The sequence below is a fragment of the Nannospalax galili genome, unplaced genomic scaffold (genome assembly GCF_000622305.1).
Source record: "Nannospalax galili isolate Female #2095 unplaced genomic scaffold, S.galili_v1.0 scaffold311, whole genome shotgun sequence".
In the NCBI taxonomy this organism is placed as follows: Eukaryota; Metazoa; Chordata; class Mammalia; order Rodentia; family Spalacidae; genus Nannospalax; species Nannospalax galili.
In genome coordinates this window covers 3,999,833-4,022,675 of record NW_008330298.1, presented here as the reverse complement: position 1 = coordinate 4,022,675, position 22,843 = coordinate 3,999,833, and the positions used below count along the sequence as shown (strand labels likewise).

Sequence of the window (22,843 nt, the reverse complement as noted above, 5' to 3'; positions counted from 1 at the left end):
GACTCAAGCTCAGGCCCTCTGACTCCACAGTCCTTGCCTTTTCCATCACAGAATTTTTCTAGAATATTTCTAAGTGCTGACTACCTGAGTTTTGTTTGTTTTTGTTTGGGTTTTTTTTTTTTTTGGTCTTTTTAAGACATGGTTTCCCTGTAGCCCCAACTGGCCTAGAACTTACTATGCAGACCAGGCTAGCCTTGATCTCACAGAGATATGACTGCCTCTGCGTCCTGAGGACTGGAATTAAAGACATTTGCCATCATATCCGGCTTGTTTGGGGATTTTGGTGAGTTCTTTTTGTTTGTTCTTTTGGTTTTTTTGTTTTGTTTTATTTTGTTTTGAGACAGGGTCTCCCTGTAACCCCAGCTAGCTATGTAGACCAGGCTGGCCTCAATCTCACAGAGATCCACTTGCCTGTGCCTCCTGAGTGCTGGAATTAAAGGATTGTGTCCCCATCCTCAGCTTACTGTTATTTTTTTAAATGTTTTTATTAGCATATATTAATTATATATAATAATGGGTTTCATTGTGTCATTTTCATACATGGGCATAATGGGTTTCAATAATATTCACCACCATTACCCTCTCCTGTTCCCCTCTGACTCCCACTTGGTAAGTTCCTCTTATCAACCAGCCCCCTTCTGCTTTCATGTCTTTTTTGTTGCTGCTTGCTCTCCTTGATGCAAAGGATATAGGGGTGAACCAACCAACCATGTCTCTGCTCTCCCCCCTTTTGGAGCTTCTAATCTCATGGAAGAGAGGCTGTATTTTGCTTCAAGCAGCTGTATTCTAATTTCTGTTTGGTCTGCTCATCCCAACTCTCACAATTTGTAGGAAGTTTTGATCTCAACTAGCCAAATTGATTCCATTCCCTCTTTCCTACCACCCCTTTCTCCCTTCCTTCCCTTTTCTTTCCTCCAAAAACACATACCAAGGGTTGGAGAAAATGGTTCAGCAGTTAAAAGCACTGGCTGCTCTTGCAGAGGATCTGAGTTCAGTTCCCAGCACCCACATGACAGCTGACAGCCCTCCATAACTCCAGTTCCTGGAGATCTGACACCCCTTTCTGGTCTCTGTGTGCACTGCATGGATATGGTACATTTATATACATGTAGGCAAAACACACATACACATAGAAATAAAAAATAAATATTTTTAAAAGCACATACCAGGGGCTGGAGAGATGGCTCAGTGGTTCAGAGCACTGATTGCTCTTGCAGAGGACCTGGGTTTGATTCCCAGCACCCACATGGCAGCTAACAACTGTCCGTAACTCTATTTCCAGGGAATCTGACACTCTCTTCTGACTTCCGTGGGCGTTGCATGACACAGGTGCACTTACCTACATGCAGGCAATACACTCATACACATAAAATAAAAATAAGTTTAAAAAAGCACATACCAAGAGCTAGGGATGGTACTACCCACAGGACAGAGCTACAGTAGAAACTGTACCCAGTGGCACTTGTGATTCCCAGCCCTTCATGCCACCTGCCCCTGCACCATTACCCCTGTTTTCCTTGATTCTCCATTGTCTTCTCCAAGCTTCCTTACCAAAATTCAAGCCAATCTCAGGGCCCATCTTAAATCTTGCCTTGTGGTGGAGCCTCCACTGATGCCCCCAGGGCTACAATCTTCTTCCTCCTCCCTGAATTCACTGAACACCTTCTGGGCAACTCAAATGTCAGGACAATGTGTTTGGCACACATCTGTTGTTCTCCATCCTTAACTCTCACATCTATTTAGGAAGCTTATCATCTTCACTTGACCCAAGAAACATTTACTGAGTGTTTATTATGTAGCTCAGCAGTGGAGAAAATGGCAAACCTTTGCAGAGGCTCTTTAAGTTAACAAAGCGCCATCATAGCTCTTTGATCACATGATTGTCACAAAACACTACTTTCATTTTATCTTTCAACTTGAAGGCTATAATTTAAATGACTTCACAAATATAGTCTCATCAGGAAGAAAAAGAATGTCAGATCTGACTACTATATTCTCCAATCAGCCCCATTCTACCCTATTTCAGACTCCCTTGGCTACAGAGAAGGAAAGCAAGGCAGAGAGAAGGGACATGGTGTGCCCAAAGTCACACAGCTTACAGTGCATGAGAGAGTTTTCAAACTCAATCTCTTGCTGTTTTCATTTCCCCCAGGTTGCCTCCCAGAAGGCAAGAATCCTGTTTATAAGGAGTTCTGTATAAAAGCCAGGACTCAGCAAATGTTTATCAATGGACTCCCAAGCATATGGGTTTGCTTTGTCCAAAGCCATTGCCTTTTGAGGTGAGCTATACTGACCCCATCTGGTCAGTGCAGACTCAATGTGGCAACCGAGGCCACTTAGGCATCCTTGTAGGTATCTCTTTTTACCACAAGTCTCTGTGTCATTAGGGACCCTGAAAGTCTCCTTTGGGAGCCTCTCTATTGCAAGTTGACACACATAGTGCATTTGTTGGACGTGTGGTATGGGGGGATACTAGGTATGATGCTGTTGAGGAGCCAAGACTTGTCTAATACACCCTCCACACTTAGCAGACCAGTCAGCACATGTCCAAGTTCTAAATAATGCAGTGTTGATACTTGCAGGGCCCAGGCCCAAGTGCATGGCTGGAATGGGGTTGGGAAGGCTTCTTGGAGAAGGTGGGTCTGACTTGCCTGTGTGGCAGGCAGAGTGGAGAAGCGCTCCCTCTGCAGGTAACTTTGGGAATGGTGGTTAGAAACCCGCCTGAAAGCGGCCCTCTGAAGGTGGAAGGGGCTGGCCTTCTGCTGCAGAGGCTCCTCTAGTTGCACTGAGCCGTGCCACAGCTTTCACATCCTTGTCTTACAAGCGGCTTGGCACCAAGCCGCTTTCGGTTACCCTTAGGCCTAAGGGACTTGTGATTTCCTCGCTGGGCGTTCCCAGCCCTCCAGTCCTTACTAGGTTCTAGGGGTGGAAATAGGGGGTGATTCCTTCCGCTCGCCGCCACTTTCCCAGCAAGGATCCTTTCAATCACCTCACTGAGAGTGCCTGGAACAGTTTCCTATTGGAAAGTCCTGGTACCTAAAGAGACCAGACGGGCCTCAGAAAGTCAGCCTCGTAGTTACTAAACAAACACTTAAGCAATTACTTTTTAAAACCGTGCTTCTGATAAATACTAACTCATTTAATCCTCAGTCCAGTGGGAGACAGCTGGTATTCTTTAGCCGAGCAAACGTAAATATTAAGAATTGAGAGCTTAGTGTCTTGCCCAGCGTCTCACATCTGGAAATGGACAGAACCATGCTCTTAAGCACTGCCCAAGCGCTTCTTCTTATGCAATCCTGATGTTAGGTCAGTCACCAAACCAGTCCATACAACCCAGTCTGAGCCACTCCCCTTCTAGATCTTCTCCGGTCATTTACCAGACACTACGTCATCCTGTGCCGCTTCCTGGTCCCCTAGAAGTGGAGGTTAGGGGTTTTCAGCTATGGGTGTTATCAATAACCTACCATGTGCCTCCGTTTCCCCATCTGGGAAATAGTGACCACTGTAAGGCTGCTAAAAGGATTAAATGAGAGAATCCACACACAGTCAGAGGAGGGCCTCACAGTAAAAGCTCGAGAAATGATAAGTGTTATTGTGAGAGGGAATAGCATATGAAAAGGAACAAACTCCATTGGTTTCTAAGCAGGTCAGAGTCTCCTATCCACTCTAGTGTTCTTATTTGCTTTCTCTGGCTAGGTTTAAGAGCTGTGCACATTAGGCTCAGACTTAGGAGCATGCCAGGTCTAATCAGCCCTCATCAGTCACATGGGTGTGCAGTTGGTACAGCTCTAATGGCAATGTCCTCAGGTGCCCCAATAATATGATTGCTCCTCTCCCCTTGGAGTAGCTTGAGTCATCTTGTGTGACAGCCAGTGTTCATTATTGTAACCATCACAACCAGATGCCCATCAGGTACTGCGTGGAGGGCTCTGTGTTAGAAGTTCACAATGGAATGGCCGGCATATGTTGAGAGGGAGGTAAGAGCATTTGAAGTGGAGTCATCTGTGGTTTCCACAAGATTCGGGGAGGGGATGATCCCATGCTCCTGGCTGTCAGATTCTCTAGTTTGGGCAATGTAACAACAGTACAGAAATTAAGCCATTTCCAAACTCCTGCTGGATCCAGAACTTTTCCTCTATGCACTCTGGATATAAACAATAGATACTAGAGGCAGGTGGATCTCTGTGAGTTCAAGGCAAGCCTGGTATACATAATGAGTTCCACTGTACCCAGGACTGCATAGTGATACCTTGTCTTAAAAAGAAAAAATGATACAAGTCAGAACGGCTCTGAGCATTTCATTGCTGCAGAATTGTTCCCTGGTATCAAGGGGCTGGGTCCAACCCAAATTCATTGATGCGAATCTACAAACAAAGGGATAAATCCTATCGCTTTTCACTCATTCATTCATTCATTAATTCATTGGCCATACATGTACTATGTGTTTGATTCTATACTTAGTGTTAGGAATGTAAGGGAGAGCAAAATGTGGGCCCCAACAGAGAAAGATAAGTACACACTCAGTTACCAGACCATGAAATAATCATTAGAATTCAGTCATTGAATAAATGTTTCTTTTTTTAACTTTTTAAAAAATTTTTATTATTTTTATTTTATGTGTATGCATGTATTGCCTGCATGTAGGTAAGTGTACCTATGTTGTGCAATGCCTGCGGAAGACAGAAGAGGCTGTCGGGTCCCCTGGGACTGGAGTTATGAACAGTTGTTAGTTGCCATGTGGGTGCTGGGATTCAAACCCAGGTTTTCTGCAAGAACAACCAGTGTTCTTAATCTCGGAGTCATCTCTCTAGCCCCAAACAAATGTTTCTTAAAGCATCTATTATGTGCCAGGTACTGTCCTTCCTGGTCACTGAGGATATAAATGAGTGAAACAGACAAAATCCTTGCCCTCAGATTTCCCCATGATCGAGAGAAAAGATATTTAATTTTTTCTCAGTCTAATTTCTTTAAAGTGATCAAAGTGTTCTCACAAGTGCAAGGGAGGGATTGTTCTCAACCAACGTCTACCGGTGATTCTGACAAACACAAAGAAACTCCAAATCACAATGCTTTATACTGATCAAAACCAAGTGCTTTGGAAGTTCAGAGGAAAGAACAAAGATTACTGGTTGGGAGACTGTAGGAAAGCTGTAGAGCATGTGTGGTCTAAGCCAGAAAGTGAAGAGGCAGGGAATGATATGCTGGGGGACATTAACCCTGAGGGAAAGCTTGTACAAGTAAGAATGAGTGATGTGGTCAGAGAATGGCAAGTGGGACCATGAACATGTGCACAAGTCACAACGGAGCAGGTGTGTGTTACTGTCTCTTTATAAGAGGTGCAATTGGGCTGGCGAGATGACTCAGTGGGTAAAGGCACTTGCTGCCAAGCCAGATGACCTGAGTTTGAGCCCAGGGAAACACATGGTTGAAGGAAAGAACTGACTCCTGGAAGTTATTCTGTCTTCCACATGTGCACCATGGCGTGCATGTGCCCCTCTCCCTAAACAAATAACTATTTTAAAAAGAGGTGTAAGGCTGGGGATATGACTCAGAGTACCAGCTGGCTCTTCCAGAAGACGGGTTTGGTTCCCAGCACCCACATGGTGACAAACAACTGTCTTTAACTTCAGGCCAGGGAATCTACCGCCCTCTTCTGGCCTCCACAGGTATTGCACAACAGGGGTGCACTTAAATACATGCACACAAAACATTCATACACATAAATAAATAAATAAAAGGCGCAATCAGAGAAAATAGCCCAAAGCCCAGGCTTCAGAATTTTTCTGAGGGCCACCCTGGCTAGAAGTGAAGCATGCCCAATGTCACTTGACCCTGTGCTTGTGATGTAAATTGGACCTTTACCCAATGGTCTAAATCACTCCAGCCTCGGGGCTTCTGACCTCACTGGCGGTGCTTAGGGCTCCCTGCTAAGACACCCCATTTAAAAAAGGAAAGCCTGGGGTTCAGTGAATAAAGGTACTTGCCAGCAAGCCTGAAGACCTGAGTTTGATCCTTGGGACCTGCATAGTGGAAGGAGAGAACCAACTCCTCTGACCTCCACGCATGTGTGCAAACACACACATACACAGCTTTAAAAATATATTTTACTTGTTTTCTTATGTGTATAAGTGTAAGTGCACCCATGTCGTACAATGTGCAGGAATCTAACCTGGGTCCTCTGCAAGAGCAGCCAGTGCTCTTAACCACTGAGCCATCAGCTCCAGCCCCACCTCCTCCAGTTTTTAAAGGAAAGCCTGTCCTGGAGAAGCTAAAGAAACAAGCTGGGTGTGGTGGTACATGCCTTTAGTCCCAGCACTCGGGAGGCAGAGGCAGGTGGATCTCTGTGAGTTCAAGACCAGCCTCGTCTACATAGTGAGTTCCAGGACAGCTGGGGCTACAGGGAGACCTGTAATAGTTTTAATAAGTTTTAATAAAACTTAAATCTAGAGCTTTAGGTTTGAGTATTTTGTACAACAATAATTCCTAAATTGGCTAAAGTAGAAAACCACCTATACTCTAAGAATGCACTCTGGAAGCAGTTTGTGCTTAAAATTTCTGTTTAGTATTTGTCAAGAGGATTTTTGTTGGTTGTTACTAAAATTATCTGGCTTTCATTTATATTTGATTTTGACAGATTCTCCATATGTAGCCTAGGCTGGCCTTGAACTTCAGATCCTCAGTACTCTTGAGTTCAGAGAGTATAGGAATGTATTACCAGACTTTGCTAGCTTTCACATTTCGATACATTTTATGACCCATCACTGACAGTGACGATCACTTTGACATTCTCCTTGAAATCAGAAGTCTTCTTGAAGTCAGATAGTGCAGAGCACATTACTTCGCCTTGCTAAACCTCAGTTTTGTTAGCTGTGGAATGGAGCACATAATAATACCTACATCTAAGGATTGGTGAATTGAATTCATGTAAAGTGTTTAATGCAACACCTAGCATAGAAGAGGTCAAAAGAATGAATGAGATATGATCTCAAATCTGTGGTTTTAGAGCAATCCTTGGTACCCAGGAGCACCAGTTGTTTTTTGGTTTTTTTCCCAGCAGAATTGGGTTTAATTTAATTCAATCTGTCTAGCTCTAGCAACTCCAGAATGGACTACAGCCCCAATAGAAAGTTGAAGAAATGAGCTAAGTATGCTGGTACATGCCTATATTCCCAGAACTCTGAAGACTGAGGTAGGTAATCATAAAGATTGTGAGTCCCAAGCCAGCCTGGGGTACATAGCAAGCCCCTGTGTCAATCAACCAACCAACCAGTCAATTGGTCAATCAATATAAAAATCACCTTCCTGGATTAAAAAAAAAAGAAAAACAAAAAAGTTGGTTTCCAATTTCCCCGGTGGAAAGACTGAGGCACCAACCAGTAATGGCATATGATTGTGACTCAAGACAAGGAGCTAAAGTGGGATTATAATCTCAGTGGCCTTTTCACCCTAATTGGCAAACAGGATGCTTTTACCCATAAGTCCAAAGTGGTTTTCCCCCTGACCTTCATTTCTAGAGTGAAACTAATGCAAGGCTCTTTCTTTCTTTTTTTTCTTTTATTTTCCCAGTGCTGAGAATTGAACCTTGGCCTTGGGCAGGCTGGGCAACCACTGTACCAACTGAGCGACATCACTACATCCCCATCTTTACAGCTCAATTTTTACAATGAATGGATTTCTGAACTCTGAGTTTACTTGCAAAAGTGAAAGGAGATCTTTGCCTTTAAACATCTCAGTAGATTATCTCTTCCCAGAAGTTTCTTTCCCTGGGGAATGAAGTCACAGGGTTGGGCAATCAGGCTAGGGCCTCATGGATTCCTTGAAATACTGCAAGAGCAAACAGAGCTATAAGGGCCCTGGAGATAGGGTTGGCTGGCTGAGTGGTGCAGTCTGCTTGTGAGGCAGGCCGGATATAGTTATGACCTTTGCTCCCTTTCATAATCAGTGTTGTAAAATAATGCCACATGTGCCTCTTCAGTTCATTCCGGGAGTGTCAATTTTCTATCTTTACAACCTCTCTTTCTCTGGGTGTGTGTATGAGTGTGCACATGTCTGATTTACTTTCTATCTAATACATGTGGTGTTTTCTTGAAACTGTTAAAAATATGCAGATTGGGCTGAGCATCCAGCTCAGTAGCAGAGTTCTTGCCTAGCATACACAAGGCCCTAAGCTCAATCTTCAGTATTACAAAAAATGCAGATCAAGGTCAGATCAATTATGCCAGCCTCTCATCAATGAAAATTAAAATAAAATATTTGATAAAGCAATGAACAGTTATGATACTATCAAAATTGTATAGGGGCTAGGAGGTATAGCCCAGTCATATAGCATGCACTTAGAGTAAGTGAGGCCCTGGCTTCTGATCCCCAGTACCAATAAAATTAATCAATTAATCAATAAAACAAATAAAACAAGCAACCAAAAAACAAGAATAAAATTAAACAACAAAAAGTTGTTCCAAACAGGTCTTTAACATTGTTCTAGAATTTTATAGTTATTAATCTGCTTAATCTTCACATGATTTCTCTGAGGTAGGTTCTGTTGTTACCCTTATATTCCAGCTGGAGAAACTGAGGCAATAAAACAGTTAGATAAAAGTCGAGTTTTGAGTGAACCGCTTAGGCATTGGGAAAGCCCCAAAGCTTGTCAGGAGTGAGTCCTGAGCAGGAAGCTGAGGAGCAGTGTGCTCCATTCTGGGAGAGATCAGGCTTAGTCCCAAGCTTTGGTCTACCTCTGCCTTGATATACAGAGCTGGCTCTAAGTTCCTCCATCTACTCCAGCTCCACAGCACGATGGATCCAGGTTTTATGGAGGTGTCAGCTTGTAGAATCTAACACTCTCTTTTTTAAAAAAAAACCTTTTGAAAAATTTACCAAACCATCTGAGCAAATGAATGCACTGTAGGGCCTCTTCTAAGGCTTGGAAGGGGTCCATTGCAAGGGATGCCTGTGAGAAAGAAGCATCCTTAGCAACACAGCTCATCACCCCTTGCCACTGACACATCTCCTTTCTCCCCAACAGCCACTGACTGACACTCACTCAGACAGAAGAGTTCCTTCTTTTCATTCCCAAACACGGAGCCCTCAGAAGTTGATCTCTCAAGGGCTATTGAGCAGAAACTTTGTTCTGGTTGTGTCCATTCTGAGAGTAAGAACATTAGAGGTCTTGAAATGCCATTAATGTGATCAGATTTTAAATATCACAGTACTAAATTTCCTCCCTGGGTTGGAAGAACGGTCTAAGGGACCCCTCCTCCTCCACTCCGGGATAGATGTTCACCATCAAAATAAGACCTGCTTCCACTGCCCTCTCCATTGGCAGTCATGGGGAAACCACAGATTAATAGGCTCTTTAACTCTCAGTTTTGTCTCCAAAGAGGGTCCAGTGAAAGCAACTGCCCAATCTGTCACTTGAACAGTGTTTATATTTGTTGCTGGGATACTGAAGGCTCTTTTGAGCCTTTGCTAAGAAGAGCATCATGCCTCTGACCCTGTTCACCTGCACATAGAGCTAATAATGACCAAAATGATAGAAAAGCTCCTCCAAACATTGGGAGTGAAATGAAAGGCTTTTTTGCAGCCCAAAATTGTAACATCCAATATTTGTTGTTCAAATAAATTTCAACCTGCATACTGAAGTGTACATTACAAATAATAAGAAAAGACTTTGAAAACACAGATGTTAATTATTTTGAGGTGAATCAGATCACCTTTGACCTAAAAGCCTGAGCTGGAATTTTGTTGCTCTGCATCTTGGTCTTAAATGAATGTAAATCTTTATATTTGTGATTTTACTTGCTGACACCAACCCACCCACATAGTCTTTAAATGACTGCAGTGAGTCAGAAACTATCCAGATATGATTGTGTTAAATACTTTAAAATGTTATCTGGAAGGATTAAATTACCTAATCCCAGTCCTTTCACTAATTCTGCATTTTATGTAAAAAGGTTGGGGCAGAGAATGTTTATACTGGAAGGGACTTTAGAGTTTGTCTTCTCCCCAAATTCTTTCATTCACAGATGATAAATTAAAGCACTGATGTTAGAAGCAGTTTGCCCCCAGGTCACTCAGTTATCATGGTTAAAACCCCAAAAGAAAGTACTGGTTTGGGGTGTCACTAAAGGACCATACCCCTTCCCTGAACTCCTGCCTCTGACAACATTCATGAGTCCTAGCCCCGACTGTATGACACTCTTCTCAAAAAGAAAAATCACGACATTTAGAATCCAGCTGGCAAGAATATGATTTGGATAAATCAGCTACTGTTAGAATGATAAGAGTCAATTTGGAGAGGATGGATAGACAAGAAACTGCCAATAATGGTGACTTTTGAGGAGGGAGGCTAGGGATGGAAGAGGCAGACGGAGAGATGTTTACTTTGCATTTTATACCTTTTCTTTACTATTTGGCTTTGGATACTATGCACAGACATTAATTATATCAAAAAACTAAAAGGCAACTTAAAGATCCTATGACCACAAATCTCAAAGGAGAGATAGAATGTCCCCTCCTAACACCGATCCCTGAAAAATCCACCACAAGTACAGCAGTACTTTGAAAACATTTTTTTTTCTCCCCAAGTATACGCATCAGCAGAAGAAAATGAATGGGTTCCCACAGGAGCCTGGGGGCAGTGCCAGAAATGGTCCTTGTTTACAAGAACTCACACTTTGCAGTTTAGGTTTTTAAAACACCTTCAAATTAATAGACCTTTAGTCTAGTACATCTGCATCTCTTTTAATACACAAATAATGGCTTAAATGACTTACCTTCCACGAAACCTGTCCCTCTGAGAAGACACCCCTTGTTTCTTTCCCCGGCTGTCTGAAGCACCGGCAGCACACTGCCTCCAGTGACTGAGTGAAGAGGCCCCCTGGAATAGGAAGCGCGCTGTGCACAAGCTGACCTGTATTCTGGCTCTCTCACCTGGAATCAGACTCCCCAGATCCTGTTCTGCATTGAATAGTAACAAAACAACAGCATAAATTAGGGTGTTGCTGAGATTGTGTATCATCTACGTTTGCATGGGCATAATGGACATAATGAATTCTATAGCACTATCCAGCACAGCTTGGAGAGATTAAAATCACTTTGTCTTTAAATTAAATTTCAAAAATCATTGAACAACAAGAATAGCAAGAACAACAACAACAGAAACCCCCACCTCATCTGTGTCAGGCACCCAATGACAGGAGGCACCACTTCTTGCTTTCTGATCATTAATGCATGGTCCTACGTTGATTTTAATAGCTGGCAGCTCAGTGAGCACACATCTATTGTAATAACCATAAAGGGGGCTTGCGTCCTCTTGTATTGTGTGCAGCCCTGAGTGGAGAGCCTCTTACTCCCTTTTAGGAACAAAATCTGTAACTGAAAGACCTAACCTGAAGTTTATTTCATATCCGTGTTATACAATGTCTAGATTTAAAGAAAAAGTGGGCTTGAATTCATTCGTAAATATTGCTCTATTTCAGCAAATCTTTTTCCCATAGAAATGGGTGCTAAATGAAAACTAAAACCTCACATTGGAGTGTTGATTAGCTAGCACACACCATACCTACTACTCAGCAGGCTTTATCTGTCTTCACCTTCACTCGCACACCCCTACAAAATATGGCTAGCATTATTATGTTTTCATTTCACCAATAAGGTAACTGAGGTTCCTGGAGATTGACTTTCCCAAGGTCATACAGCTAGGTAAGTAGCAGAGGCAGTATTAAAATCCAGGTACTTCTGATTGTAGCACTCCCTAAATCTCAACTGCCTCCCAATGATCATAGCTACCATTTATGGGGTGTTTATTGCATATATTCTAATGTAGGTGGTTTGCATAAATGGTTTAACCTTTGCAACAACCCTCTGAAACAGGTAGTGTTATCTTCATTTTATGATAAGGAAAACTGAGGCTTAGAGAAATTAAGAAACCTGTCTAACAACACAATTAAGTGGCAGATTCCAGACTTTCAATCCAGGCCTCTGTGATCTCAGAAGAGTGTTGTTTTTAAAATACTTTCTCCAGGAACAACTCAGATGATGGTCTTTTTGTCCTCCTGAACTAAGAATGACCACTGAAGACAAATAAATTGCAGAAAATCAACAGCAGACTCCAGCTTCACACTCGGGAGAGAATATTCTTGCAGCCTCCTTTTTATAGTCAGCACAGAGCTCTTAACTACACTATCCTATGATTCAGGTACTCGGCCGGTAGATGGACAGCAAAAGCCCTAACATCTCTTGGACATTATTATGCCCCATTATTTGTCTATGAATAGCCCTTAATACATACCACTGTGTGGGATGTGTTCTTGAGTTTTATCTGTGCGGGTGACTACCTATCTTATTTTCTGTACACGTTGTACCTTGTGTGTTGGGGGACTTTATTCATGTAAATCTCATGTTACCGGCAAAATTCACTGGATTTCTGGGGCTTACTCAAGAGCTTCAAAATTGCATACTCTCCTGTGGACCCCAAATAAGCTTACCCAATAGAAACATGCTCTCCACCAACAGGGCTGTGTTAGACAAGATGCAGGTGCTGCTTCTGCTTTGTCAAATGAGTTCTGAGGTCATGACTGTCATCCAGCATGCTCCATAATCTTTAACAGCACTGCACTCTCAGGAACACATAACCACGCCAGCCTTAGTCCTCCGCTTTGAATGAGATTAAATACAAATGGCTTGAGCCAGGTGAAGATGAAAGAAGGCAATCGGTCAAAAACTGGGAACTGTGATTACCTTATATTTTTTAACAAATATTTCAATGAAGGGATACTCATTTAACAGTCATTCAAAAGTGAACAACTTAGCTGATAGTTTTTAATGACCACAGTACTAGGAAATGCAGGTCCATGATAATTTTTGGGAGAAAGCTCGTGCAGCTATGACAGGCATCAGACCAACCATTTTTGGATACACTGAGCCCAAATTTCATTTTGCTAATGAATTGGGAATGCTGACAGGTACACATCCAAGTTATTGTTTGAGAAATGGTCTGCTGACAATTGCTTTTCAAAGTTCTTCATCTCAGAAGACACTGCAGTTATTATTCAAATGTAGTGCTTACCCAAATACAAATTTTTAAATGAAAACAAACAAGATTGTTTTTAGATATTTTTATTTCTTCAATTTTTTTTGCAGGCGCGAATGGAATAAAAAATATAATTGAGTCCCATCATTATCATCACCATGGAAATGGCTTTAAGAGAAAACTGGTCAGGTGATTGATTATTGCTTCCCATGTTCAACCAGTAAATAGTTGCCATTAAGAAAACAGACAAGCCCAGAGAATCTGTCCAGAATGTTCAAGATATGTTCTATAATGCAACATGCCTGTTCACAAGGGATACACCTAGGAAACAATTATGTGAACTTCTTGATTTCATCATACAAGACAAGCACAAAAGCACCACCCATGCCTCTGAGAACATTGGACCATGCACCCTTGAAAAAAGCTTTGCTTCCTTCATCACGAGCAATCTTCCTCCAGCAGTCAAGTGTGCCTGTGTACATGATGTCAGCTGCAAAGAAAAAAAGACAGAGTTGGTGACCGGAGGTCAATGAAAGCCCCTAAATTCACAGCACTAAAGAAAAGTCACTTTTCTTTTTGTCCATGATGAGGATGGAAGACTGAGCCTTGTGCATGTCAGGGAAATGCTCTACTACTGAGCTATTCCCAGCACCAAATGCCATTTGTTTTTTGTTTTTGTTGTTGTTTTTTGAGTCAAGAGTCTCACTATGTAGCCCCAGGTTGGCTGTGATCTCACAAAGCTCTACCAGGCCTCTGCCTCCCAGGTTTAAAGGCATGTGCCACCACGCCCAGCCTAATATCAATTTTATTTATTTATTTTTAAATATTTTATTTGTTATTTTTATTTTATGTATATGAGTGTATTGCCTGCATGTAGATAAATGCGCCCCTGTCGTGCAATGCCCGCGGAGGACAGAAGAGGCTGTTGGATCACCTGGAACCAGAGTTACGAACAGTTGTTAGCTGTCATGTGGGTGTCGGGATTCGAACCCGGTTCTTCTGCAAGAACAGTCAATGTTCTTAACTGCTGAGCCATCATCTCTCCAGGCCCCTAATATCAATTTTAAACCTAATATTTACACATTAGCATAGGTAATGCTTAAATATTGATGCTGTGATTAAGAACAACAGGGCTAACCTCTTAATATCATTAAAGCACCCTCATTCATAGGCATCTAAAGGGCTGCTTGTGAAAAAGCAGCTGCATAGCTAACACAGAGGCTATCAACCTCACCACCCCTTCACCTTCCGTAGTTTTTTTATGTGATTGGGGATTTTACCCAGGGTCTGGTGGGAAAGTGTTCTACCACTGAGCTATATCCCCAGCCCCAGGCTGTAATCTTTAAAGACAGACATCATTCATTTGTAGCCAAATGTGCTCTATGTCCATGGCTTTTATCTTCTGCTCAAGTGGAACTTACTTCCTTTGCGTCCTGACTGCATCATCATGCGACGACGAACCGTATCAAAGGGATAGGAAGTCAAGCCAGCAACGGCGGTGACAGACTGTGCAATCATCCAGCTGATGAAGATGTGAGTATTCTTGGGATCTGGAAGCATTCCTGAGAACAGAAAAAAGATTGCTTTCAATTTTCTGACTTATTTTCCACACCCACCAAACATTTTATCTGTCATGAGTTTTATATTGGGTTTGATTCTTTCAGCAATTAAAACTAAAATAAATCTCTGGCTCCTGGAATGTTAGGTTGGCATAACGATCTTTTAAATCATCTCATAAAAATACAGCTTCAGAGTGGGTGTGGCAATGCAAGTCTGTAACTTCAACACTCAGGAAGCTGAGGCAGGAGAATGGTGAGTTTGAGGCCAGTCTTGGACCTTAAGAAACAAAATCAGCCTGGTGTGGTGCATAGCTTTAATCCCAGCAATTGGGAGGCAGAGACAGGCAGTTAACCCAAACCAAACCAAAATCAAGGCCTAGGGATACAGCTCAACAGTAAAATGGTGGACTAGTATGCATGAGGTCTTAGGTTGAATTCCCAGCACTACAAACACCCCCCCATACTTTCATAGCACACAGCAAACTTACCCTTTGCAGTATCATAGATACCAAAGTAGGCAGCTCGGTAGATGATAATACCCTGCACAGATACATTAAAGCCTTGGTACAGGCCCTTAATCCCATCAGATTTGTAGATCTTAACCAGGCAGTCACCAAGGCCTTTGAATTCCCTTTCGGCTCCAGCTTTGCCAACATCAGCTGCTAGACGGGTACGGGCAAAATCAAGAGGGTACACAAAGCACAAGGATGTGGCCCCAGCGGCACCACCCGATGCCAGGTTCCCTGCAAAGTAGCGCCAAAACTGGGTCCTCTTGTCCACACCACCCAGGAAGATCTGCTTGTATTTATCTTTGAAGGCAAAGTTGAGAGCCTGGGTGGGGAAGTATCTGATGACATTGGCCAGGTTACCACGCCAGAAGGACAGGACTCCCTGTTCCTTGGGGATACGAACCACGCAGTCTATAATGCCCTTGTATTGCTTATCTGCTGTGATTTGCTTGCTGGCATGCTGCACCTGATGGACAGGAAAAAGACCGACAGGGACAGTTATAACCGTGGAGAAGGCAAAAGGGAAGAGCATTCATATATCATCTTGATCACCACCCCCACATTCAAAGTTGGTTCCTCTTTCTCCAAATCTATCCCATGGGCTGGACCCTCCTATTCTATGGCTGACACTGTCACAGGATTAGTGAGGTGCACCATCAGAGGCCGTAAGCCTCCATCCCTGTGGGTGGGGACACCTTCAAATGAACCCATGACCTTTACACCTGGAAGAAAGGTCATTCCCTCACTCTCAGGTTCAGAGGCATTAGGGCGAAAACCGTGCATAGGACAAGGTCACCTTGGTGACCACAGTCTAGTCTCAGGTCTCTTGAGTTGCTTCCTTCTCGCTCCACCCCCACTCATGTCCTCTGGGGGGTGACTGGTGTGCCACCTGCCGTACGTTCGCCCGCGAGCGCCCTCTAGAGGCAGAGCCGACAGACGCGCAGCAGGAAGGCAGGCGAGGGGCTGCAGCGGCGGCTGCGCGGGGGCGGACGTAGCCGGCACATGCGCTTCCCGGGGTTGGCTTCCGGCCCGCGTCGAAGTGAGAGCTCATGGCCGGCCAGCCCAGTGGCTGCGGGGCCGGTTCGTCTGGCCTCCCCAAAGCTGTTCTCTCCTTGCCATGACCTTGAGGTTTTCGGTAAGGCCGGGTGTTCCGCTTTCCAGCCCCTGCTTTCAGGCCTTCGCCCTTGACCCAAGGCCGGGGGAGGCAGCATCTCGGTGACTGCTTGGTTAAGATCTCCCGCCGGGGATGCGGAGGCCCGGAGCGTCTCGGCTCCCTCTGTCCTCGCCGGCCACACACTATAACTCCAGGTCCCTAAAGTCGCCTCCTTCGAGTCTGCCTTTCGATCCGACTCTGTGGCCGAGCCTTGCCCTCACTCTGCCAAAGTTTGAAGACTGAGTGCCGCTCTCTTCGTCCCCTGGGGCATCCCCTTTCTCTGTGGACCCCACTCCCCACTTCCTCCCTTGGATCCCAGGACGTACCTGCAGCAGCAGCTTGACCCGCTCGATGGGCGCTACTGCGGTCTTGGAGATGGCCGCCGCCACTCCACCTGCCAGGAAGTCCTTGGCGAAGGACACAGCGGCATCTGTCATGTTGAAAGAAAAGGAAAAGGCAGGCAAGTGCGGGACAGGACTGGGCTGACAACCGGCTTTGACTCCCGGACTCTAGGGCGGAGCAAAGCAAATGGCCGATTTATATAGTGGCAGCCGGCGCTGAGCTGCGGGCGTAAGGGGCGGGCGGAGGCGGGCGCCGACTTCGGCGCGCGCAGAATGGCAGCGCTGCTGAATGGTTCATGTCCGCGGGAGGAGCCGGGGAGGTCGGACCACGCGTCGCCTTCCCGGCCCGCCTGCTCGGGGCACCTGATCTGGCGAAAGTACGGGGCGGCGGCCGGCATTGCGTCGAACCTGGGCGCAGAACCTTGAGAGGGATCTGGGGATGGGGAGGAAGTGTGCCCAGAGAAAAAGCCTGGGAGCAGGGCCAGGCCTAGGGTGAAAGAGCCCTAAACAAAGACCCCCCCCGAAGTCATGATAAATAATAGTTAATGCAATATTGAAAAGATTTCATTTAGGCACACTACGGTGGTTTGTAGCCCAGTCAATTATTTTTGTAAAAGAAAGTTTAATTGGATACCTAGGACTGCAAAGACTGTGAGGCACGTGAATCAAGGTCATGCTAGTACTGGGTGGACTCTCTCTGTATAAAGTACTGATCATCGAGGATTTTTGCATTGTTTTCGATTTTTAAAAACTAGTACACTGAAATAATTTATCGTGATTATTGAGTTATTCTAAAGGACTGCTTGGGAGGTGAGGAAATTATTTTAACAGGAAGCCAAATGGGTTGCATCCAGAAGGTTAAGAAGGTTAAGAATGCAGTTGATATTTGACTGGACTCCAAGCAAAGTACTCTTAGAGTGAATAGATTTCTGAACTCCAGAAACATTTAGAGGAATTGGTAGACTTAGATACACAGCCATCTTGCCAATGGCCAGTGCTCACTGAGCCCCATTATCTCTGTGCTAGGTAAACATTTGTCACAAGTGTCTTTAAACGCTCAGGTATACTTCCTCAGGTTCAGAACAGCAGCAGAGTGTGATAACAAATCCTCTGTCTAAATAATCATTGCAGTTTCTATAGAAATAAAGATAACTATGGAAAACTCACCGCATTTGAATCTTAGGAGTCCAGGCTTCAGAACTCTCAAAGGCAAAATGCCACCTGGCTTGTACACACTGAAGACATAGTATATATGCCACTTATTTTCCTTTCCTGCCCTCTCTCACCTCTCCATCTGTCTCCATCTGCTCACTACAGGATCCTTCAGGATTTTCAGGCCCTTTTATGAGTATAGTTTGCAACTTGTTAGTTCCAAGACAAGTATCTCCCTGTAGCCTCAGCTGGCCTGGAACTTGCTATGTAAACCATATTGGCCTCTATCTCACAGAGATCTATCTACCTCTGTCCCTCGAGTGCTGAAATCAAAGGTGTAGGCTACTATGCCTGGCTGATCTATCTTATTTGACCCAATATAGCTACCGTATAATCATTTCAGTGTGTGATTTATATCTAAAATGGTGACTTCTTCACATTTTTTTACATCCTTTTTCTTGTACTGGTCTCTTTTTTTTCTTTACAATTTTTTTTGGTCTTTCTTCTTCTTCTTTTTTTTTTTTTTTGAGACAGGGTCTCCCTGTAGCCCCAGCTGGTCCTGGAACTCACTATGTAGACCAGGCTGGCTTTGAACTCACAGAGATCCACCTGCCTCTGCCTCCCGAGTGCTGGGATTAAAGGCATGTGCCACCATACCCGGCCATTCTTTACAATATTTAAAGTAAAAAATTTACTCTGTGTATGTGGATGTGTATATTTTTTTGCCTGCACCACATGTGCGCAATACCTGCAGAGGCCAGAAGAGAGTGTCAGATCCCCTGGAACTGGAGTTAAGGATGATTGTTAGCCACCATGTGGGTGCTGGGATCTGAATCCAGGTCCTCTTCAAGAGCAGCCAGTGCTCTTTACTTCTGAGCCATCTCTTTAGTTCAAATTTTATTTTAAATACTGTCAATGAAAACTCAAGTAAAGGTTTCCTTTTTTATTTTATTTTTGGCAATACTGGGGATTGAACCTAGGGCCTTACACATGTAAGACTCTTCTGAAACAGGCTGGTCTCAGTTTCAGAGATCTGCCTGCCTCTGCCTCCCAAGTGCTGGAATTAAAGACATGGTCCACTGCAGCTGGCTGTCTATATTTTTAAGTGTTTTTACCTAACACTTTTAGAATTTCAGGTCTTACATAATGTCTTTGATTCATTTTGAGTTGCTCTTTGTACAGGAGAGTGATATGAATCTAGTTCCATTCTTTCACATGTGGATAGTTCTGTTGGCACCATATGTCAAAGAGACTGTCTTTTCTCCAGTGTGTTTTTGGTGCCTTTGTTTAAAAAAGTCACTTGGCTGTAGCTGTGTGAATTTATTCTTTGGGTCTTCTATTCCATTTGTCTATGCACCTGTTTTTGTACCAGTACCATGGTGATTTTGTTACTCTGGCTCTGCAGTATAATTTGAAATCAGGTACTGTGATACCTCCAGCATTGCTTTTTCTGCTCAGGATTGCTTTGGTATTTGGAATCTTTTGGGCTCTCATATGAATTTTAGAACATTTTTCTACTTCTGGAAAGAACATCACTTGAATCCTCATAGGGATTGCAATGCATGTATTGAGTGATTTTATAATATAGCTATTTTCACCATGTTAACTCTGCCAATCTGTCTTTAAATTTTTTTGATTTATTTTTAAATTAAAAAAAAATTAAAAAAAATTTATGTGTGTGTGTGGATTGCCTGCATGTAGGTAAGTGTACCTGTGTTGTGCAATGCCTGAGGAGGTCAGAAGAGGCTGTTAGATCCCCTGGAACTGGAGTTATGGACAGTTGTTAGCTGCCATGTGGGTGCTGGGATTCGAACCCAGGTCTTCTGCAAGAAGAATCAGTGTTCTTAACCGCTGAGCCATCTCTCCAGCCCCTGATTTATTTTATTTATTTATTTATTTATTTATTTATTTATTTATTTATTTATTTATTATTTTTTGGTGTTTTTGAGAAAGGGTCTCCCTGTAGCCCCAGCTGTCCTGGAACTTACTATGTAGACCAGGCTGGCCTTGAACTCACAAAGATCCACCTGCTTCTGCTTCCCAAGTGCTGGGTTTAAAGGTGTGCGCCACCACGCCGGGCTATTTTTATTTTATGTATATGAGTGCTATGCCTGCATGTATGTAAGTGCACCCATGTCATGCAGTGCCCATGGAATGACAGAAGAGGGAGTTGGATCCCCTAGAACTGGAGTTACCTATGGTTGTTAGCTGCTATGTGAGTGCCGGAAATTAAACCCAGGTTCTCTGCAAGAACAGCCAGTGCTCTTAAACGCCGAGCCTTCTCTCCAGCCCACAATCTAAGTCTTTCTGTCTTCTAATGGCTTTTTAAAATGCAGCTCTGGCTGCTCTGGAACTTGCTGGGTAGACCAGGCTGGCCTGGAGCTCACAGAGATTCACCTGCCTCTGCCTCCCAGGTGCTGAGATTATGGGAGCATGCCACCACACCTGGCTTCTCATTTGATGCCTTTAAAAAATTTTCTTCAGCATTTTAAAGTTTTGTTGTAGAGGTCTTTAACTTCCTTGATTACATTTCTTCTTAGGTGTTTTATTTATTTTTATGAGAGAGAGAGAGAGAGAGAGAGAGAGAGAGAGAGAGAGAGAGGAGGTGGGGGGTGGGGGGTGATTGTAACTGTGATTCAGCTGAATGTAGAAAGGGCAATCCTACACAATCTCAAAGAATGGTAGAGCATATCCTTTGCAAATGACAGTCACTTCTCTCCTTCTGGTCAAACAACAGCTAAAGAAAAATGTATGGAGTTAATTAAAATTTTTTTTATTTCAGTGCTGGGGCACAAACCTTGGGCCTCACATACACTAAAAACTATAGAGAATTTTATTTGGAGAGTGGTGGGTTTTGTTTTTTTATTTTTTGGTAAATTTTTTTGTGTGTCTTTGTGTATGCGTGTATTTCCTGCATCAACTTTTTTTTTTGGTCTTTTTGAGACAGGGTCTCCCTGTAGCCCCAGCTGGCCTGGAACTCACTATGTAGACCAGGGTGGTCTTGAACTCACGAAGATCTGCCTGCTTCTGCCTCCCAAGTGCTGGGATCAAAGACGTGCACCACCACACCCAGCAGTTTTTTGTAGACTTAAAAAAAATATTTACTTATTTAATGTGTATGTGTACCTGTGTGTTTATGTGCATTATGTGCACGCAGGCACCTGCGTAGGATAGAAAAGGATGTTAGATCCCCTGGAATTGGAGTTCCAGGTGCTTGTGAGCTGCCTGATGTGGGTGCTGGGGAACTGAACCCAGATTTTCTGCAAGAGCAGCAAGTGTTCTTAAATCACTGAGCCATCTCTCCAGCTCCAGTTTTTTTGCCGTTTTTGTAGTGCTGGGGATGGAACTCAGGACCCTGTGGATACTACACAAGCATCACTACACAAGCATTCTACCACTGAGCTCCATCTTCAGCTTTTTCTTTTTCTTTTTGGTTATGGCACATGACAGGAGTTCATCATTTTTATAGTCGAATAGCATTCCCTTGCGTATATGGACCATAGTTTGTCAGTTCATGTTTATTTGGGGGCTGTTGTGAACAGTGCTACAATGAACATGGGAGTGAAGATGTCTCTTTAACATGATTCCATTTTCTTTGGATATATAGCTACTAGTAAGATATTGCTGAATTATATAATTCATCAATTTTTTGAGGACTCTCCATAGTTTTCTAGAGTGACATTACAAATTTACATTCTTACTAAGATGTGCAAGGGTTCCCCCTTCTCCATCTTCTCACCAGCACTTGATCTCTTCTGTATTTCTGTTAAGAACGTATCTTATTGCCATGAGATGGTTTTGGTTTGTACTCCTTTAATGAGTAATGATGCTGAGCATCTTTTTTTTCATGACCTTTGACCAATTTACATGTCTTCTTTTAAAGGAAATGTCTTTTTAGGTTTATTGCTATTTATTTATTTATTTGATGTGTATGAATGTTTTGCTGCATGTACATAAGTGCACTGCGTGCATGCCTCCTGCCCACAGAGGTCAGAGGAGGGCATCAGATACCCTGAAACTAGAGTTAGACGTGCTTGTGAGTTGTCATGTGGGTGCTGGGAAGTGAACCTCAGTATCCTGCAAGAGCAGCAAGTGCTCTTAACCACTGAGCCATCTCTTCAGCCCTTGTTGCTTACCTTTTAGTTGGGTTATTATCATTATTGTTATTGTTTCTAGTGAGTTCTTGGAGTTCCTTATATTGTGGATATCAACCCCTTTTCAGATACAGCCTTGTGTTTTTTTCCTACAATGCTGGGAATTGAACACAGGGTTTCATGCATGTTAGGCATATGCTGTATCACTGAGCTATATTCCCAGCCTCATTGCTAGCCTTTTTGTACTGTTTTTGGACATTTTTATAAGTCTAGAAGTTAAAACATTTAACAAAGTGTACTGGATAGCTTTAGTGTCAACTTGACACACCTGGGTTGAGGGAGCCTCAATTGGGGAATTGCCTTCATTGGACTGGCCCGTGGCCATGTCCATGGGCCACCTTCTTGATTTTTGAGTGATGTGGGAGGGCCCAGCCCACTGTGGGTGGTGCCACCCCTGGGCAGGTGGGCCTGTGTTGCATAAGAAAGCAGGCTGAGCAGGGGCCAGGGGAGCAAGCCAGTAAGCAGCATTCCTCCATGGCCTGTGCTCCAGCTCCTGCCTCCAGGTTCCGACCCTGAGTTCCTACCTTGGGCTCCCTGATGAAATGTGATCCAGGAGATATAAGCTAAATAAACCTTTTCCTCCCAAAGTTGGTATTGGTCGGAGTGTTTTGTCACAGCAATGAAGAAGCAAACTAGAACAGAAATTGGTACCAGAGAGTGAGGTATTGCTGTGAAAGACCTGACCTTGGTATTTTTAGGAGGATTGTGGAAGCTTTCTGAACTTTGGGCTGGAAAAGCCATTGAGTGCTCAGAGTTTGTTGCTTTGGAGCTTGGAACAGTTATGTTGAAAGAGTTGTGGACAATGGAGGCCTGGCTTGTGAAGCTTCAAAGGGAAGCAGAGACTATCAGGGCTGTTCATGGATTGAGAATCTGTGGGTTCTGGTTGGCTGGGGCGGAAGAATCAGCTGTCATTAAGAAGAGACCAGAACCTGAAGCAAAAACTTTGCT

General features: G+C 43.6%; 2 protein-coding genes across 2 annotated transcripts in view; one reads left to right on the top strand and one right to left on the bottom strand.

Annotated features, from left to right (window-relative positions):
- Window positions 1-13,097: 13,097 nt before the first annotated feature.
- Window positions 13,098-16,809, bottom strand: Slc25a5 (solute carrier family 25 member 5). Its single transcript, XM_008844018.3, has 4 exons — window positions 16,575-16,809; window positions 15,075-15,561; window positions 14,449-14,589; window positions 13,098-13,517 (listed from the first exon to the last, which is right to left on the bottom strand). Exons 1-4 carry the CDS (start codon window positions 16,683-16,685, stop codon window positions 13,360-13,362), a joined length of 897 nt encoding a protein of 298 aa, XP_008842240.1. The 5' UTR covers window positions 16,686-16,809; the 3' UTR covers window positions 13,098-13,359.
- LOC103742847 (A-kinase anchor protein 17B) overlaps window positions 16,148-22,843 on the top strand; it is a 224,411-nt gene continuing 217,715 nt past the window's right edge. The window contains exon 1 of the mRNA XM_029568940.1: window positions 16,148-16,230. The gene's annotated coding sequence lies outside the window, so the exon portion shown is untranslated. The remainder of the gene's footprint in view (window positions 16,231-22,843) is intronic.

Bases quoted from the DNA above. Each gene is read 5' to 3' on its own strand.
- Slc25a5 (XM_008844018.3), bottom strand. From the start codon at position 16,685: ATGACAGATGCCGCTGTGTCCTTCGCCAAGGACTTCCTGGCAGGTGGA. The intron at 15,562-16,574 runs GTACGTCCTGGG...CCTGTCCATCAG, and splicing joins GGGTCAAGCTGCTGCTGCAG to GTGCAGCATGCCAGCAAGCA. The intron at 14,590-15,074 runs GTAAGTTTGCTG...TTCTGTTCTCAG, and splicing joins TATCTATGATACTGCAAAGG to GAATGCTTCCAGATCCCAAG.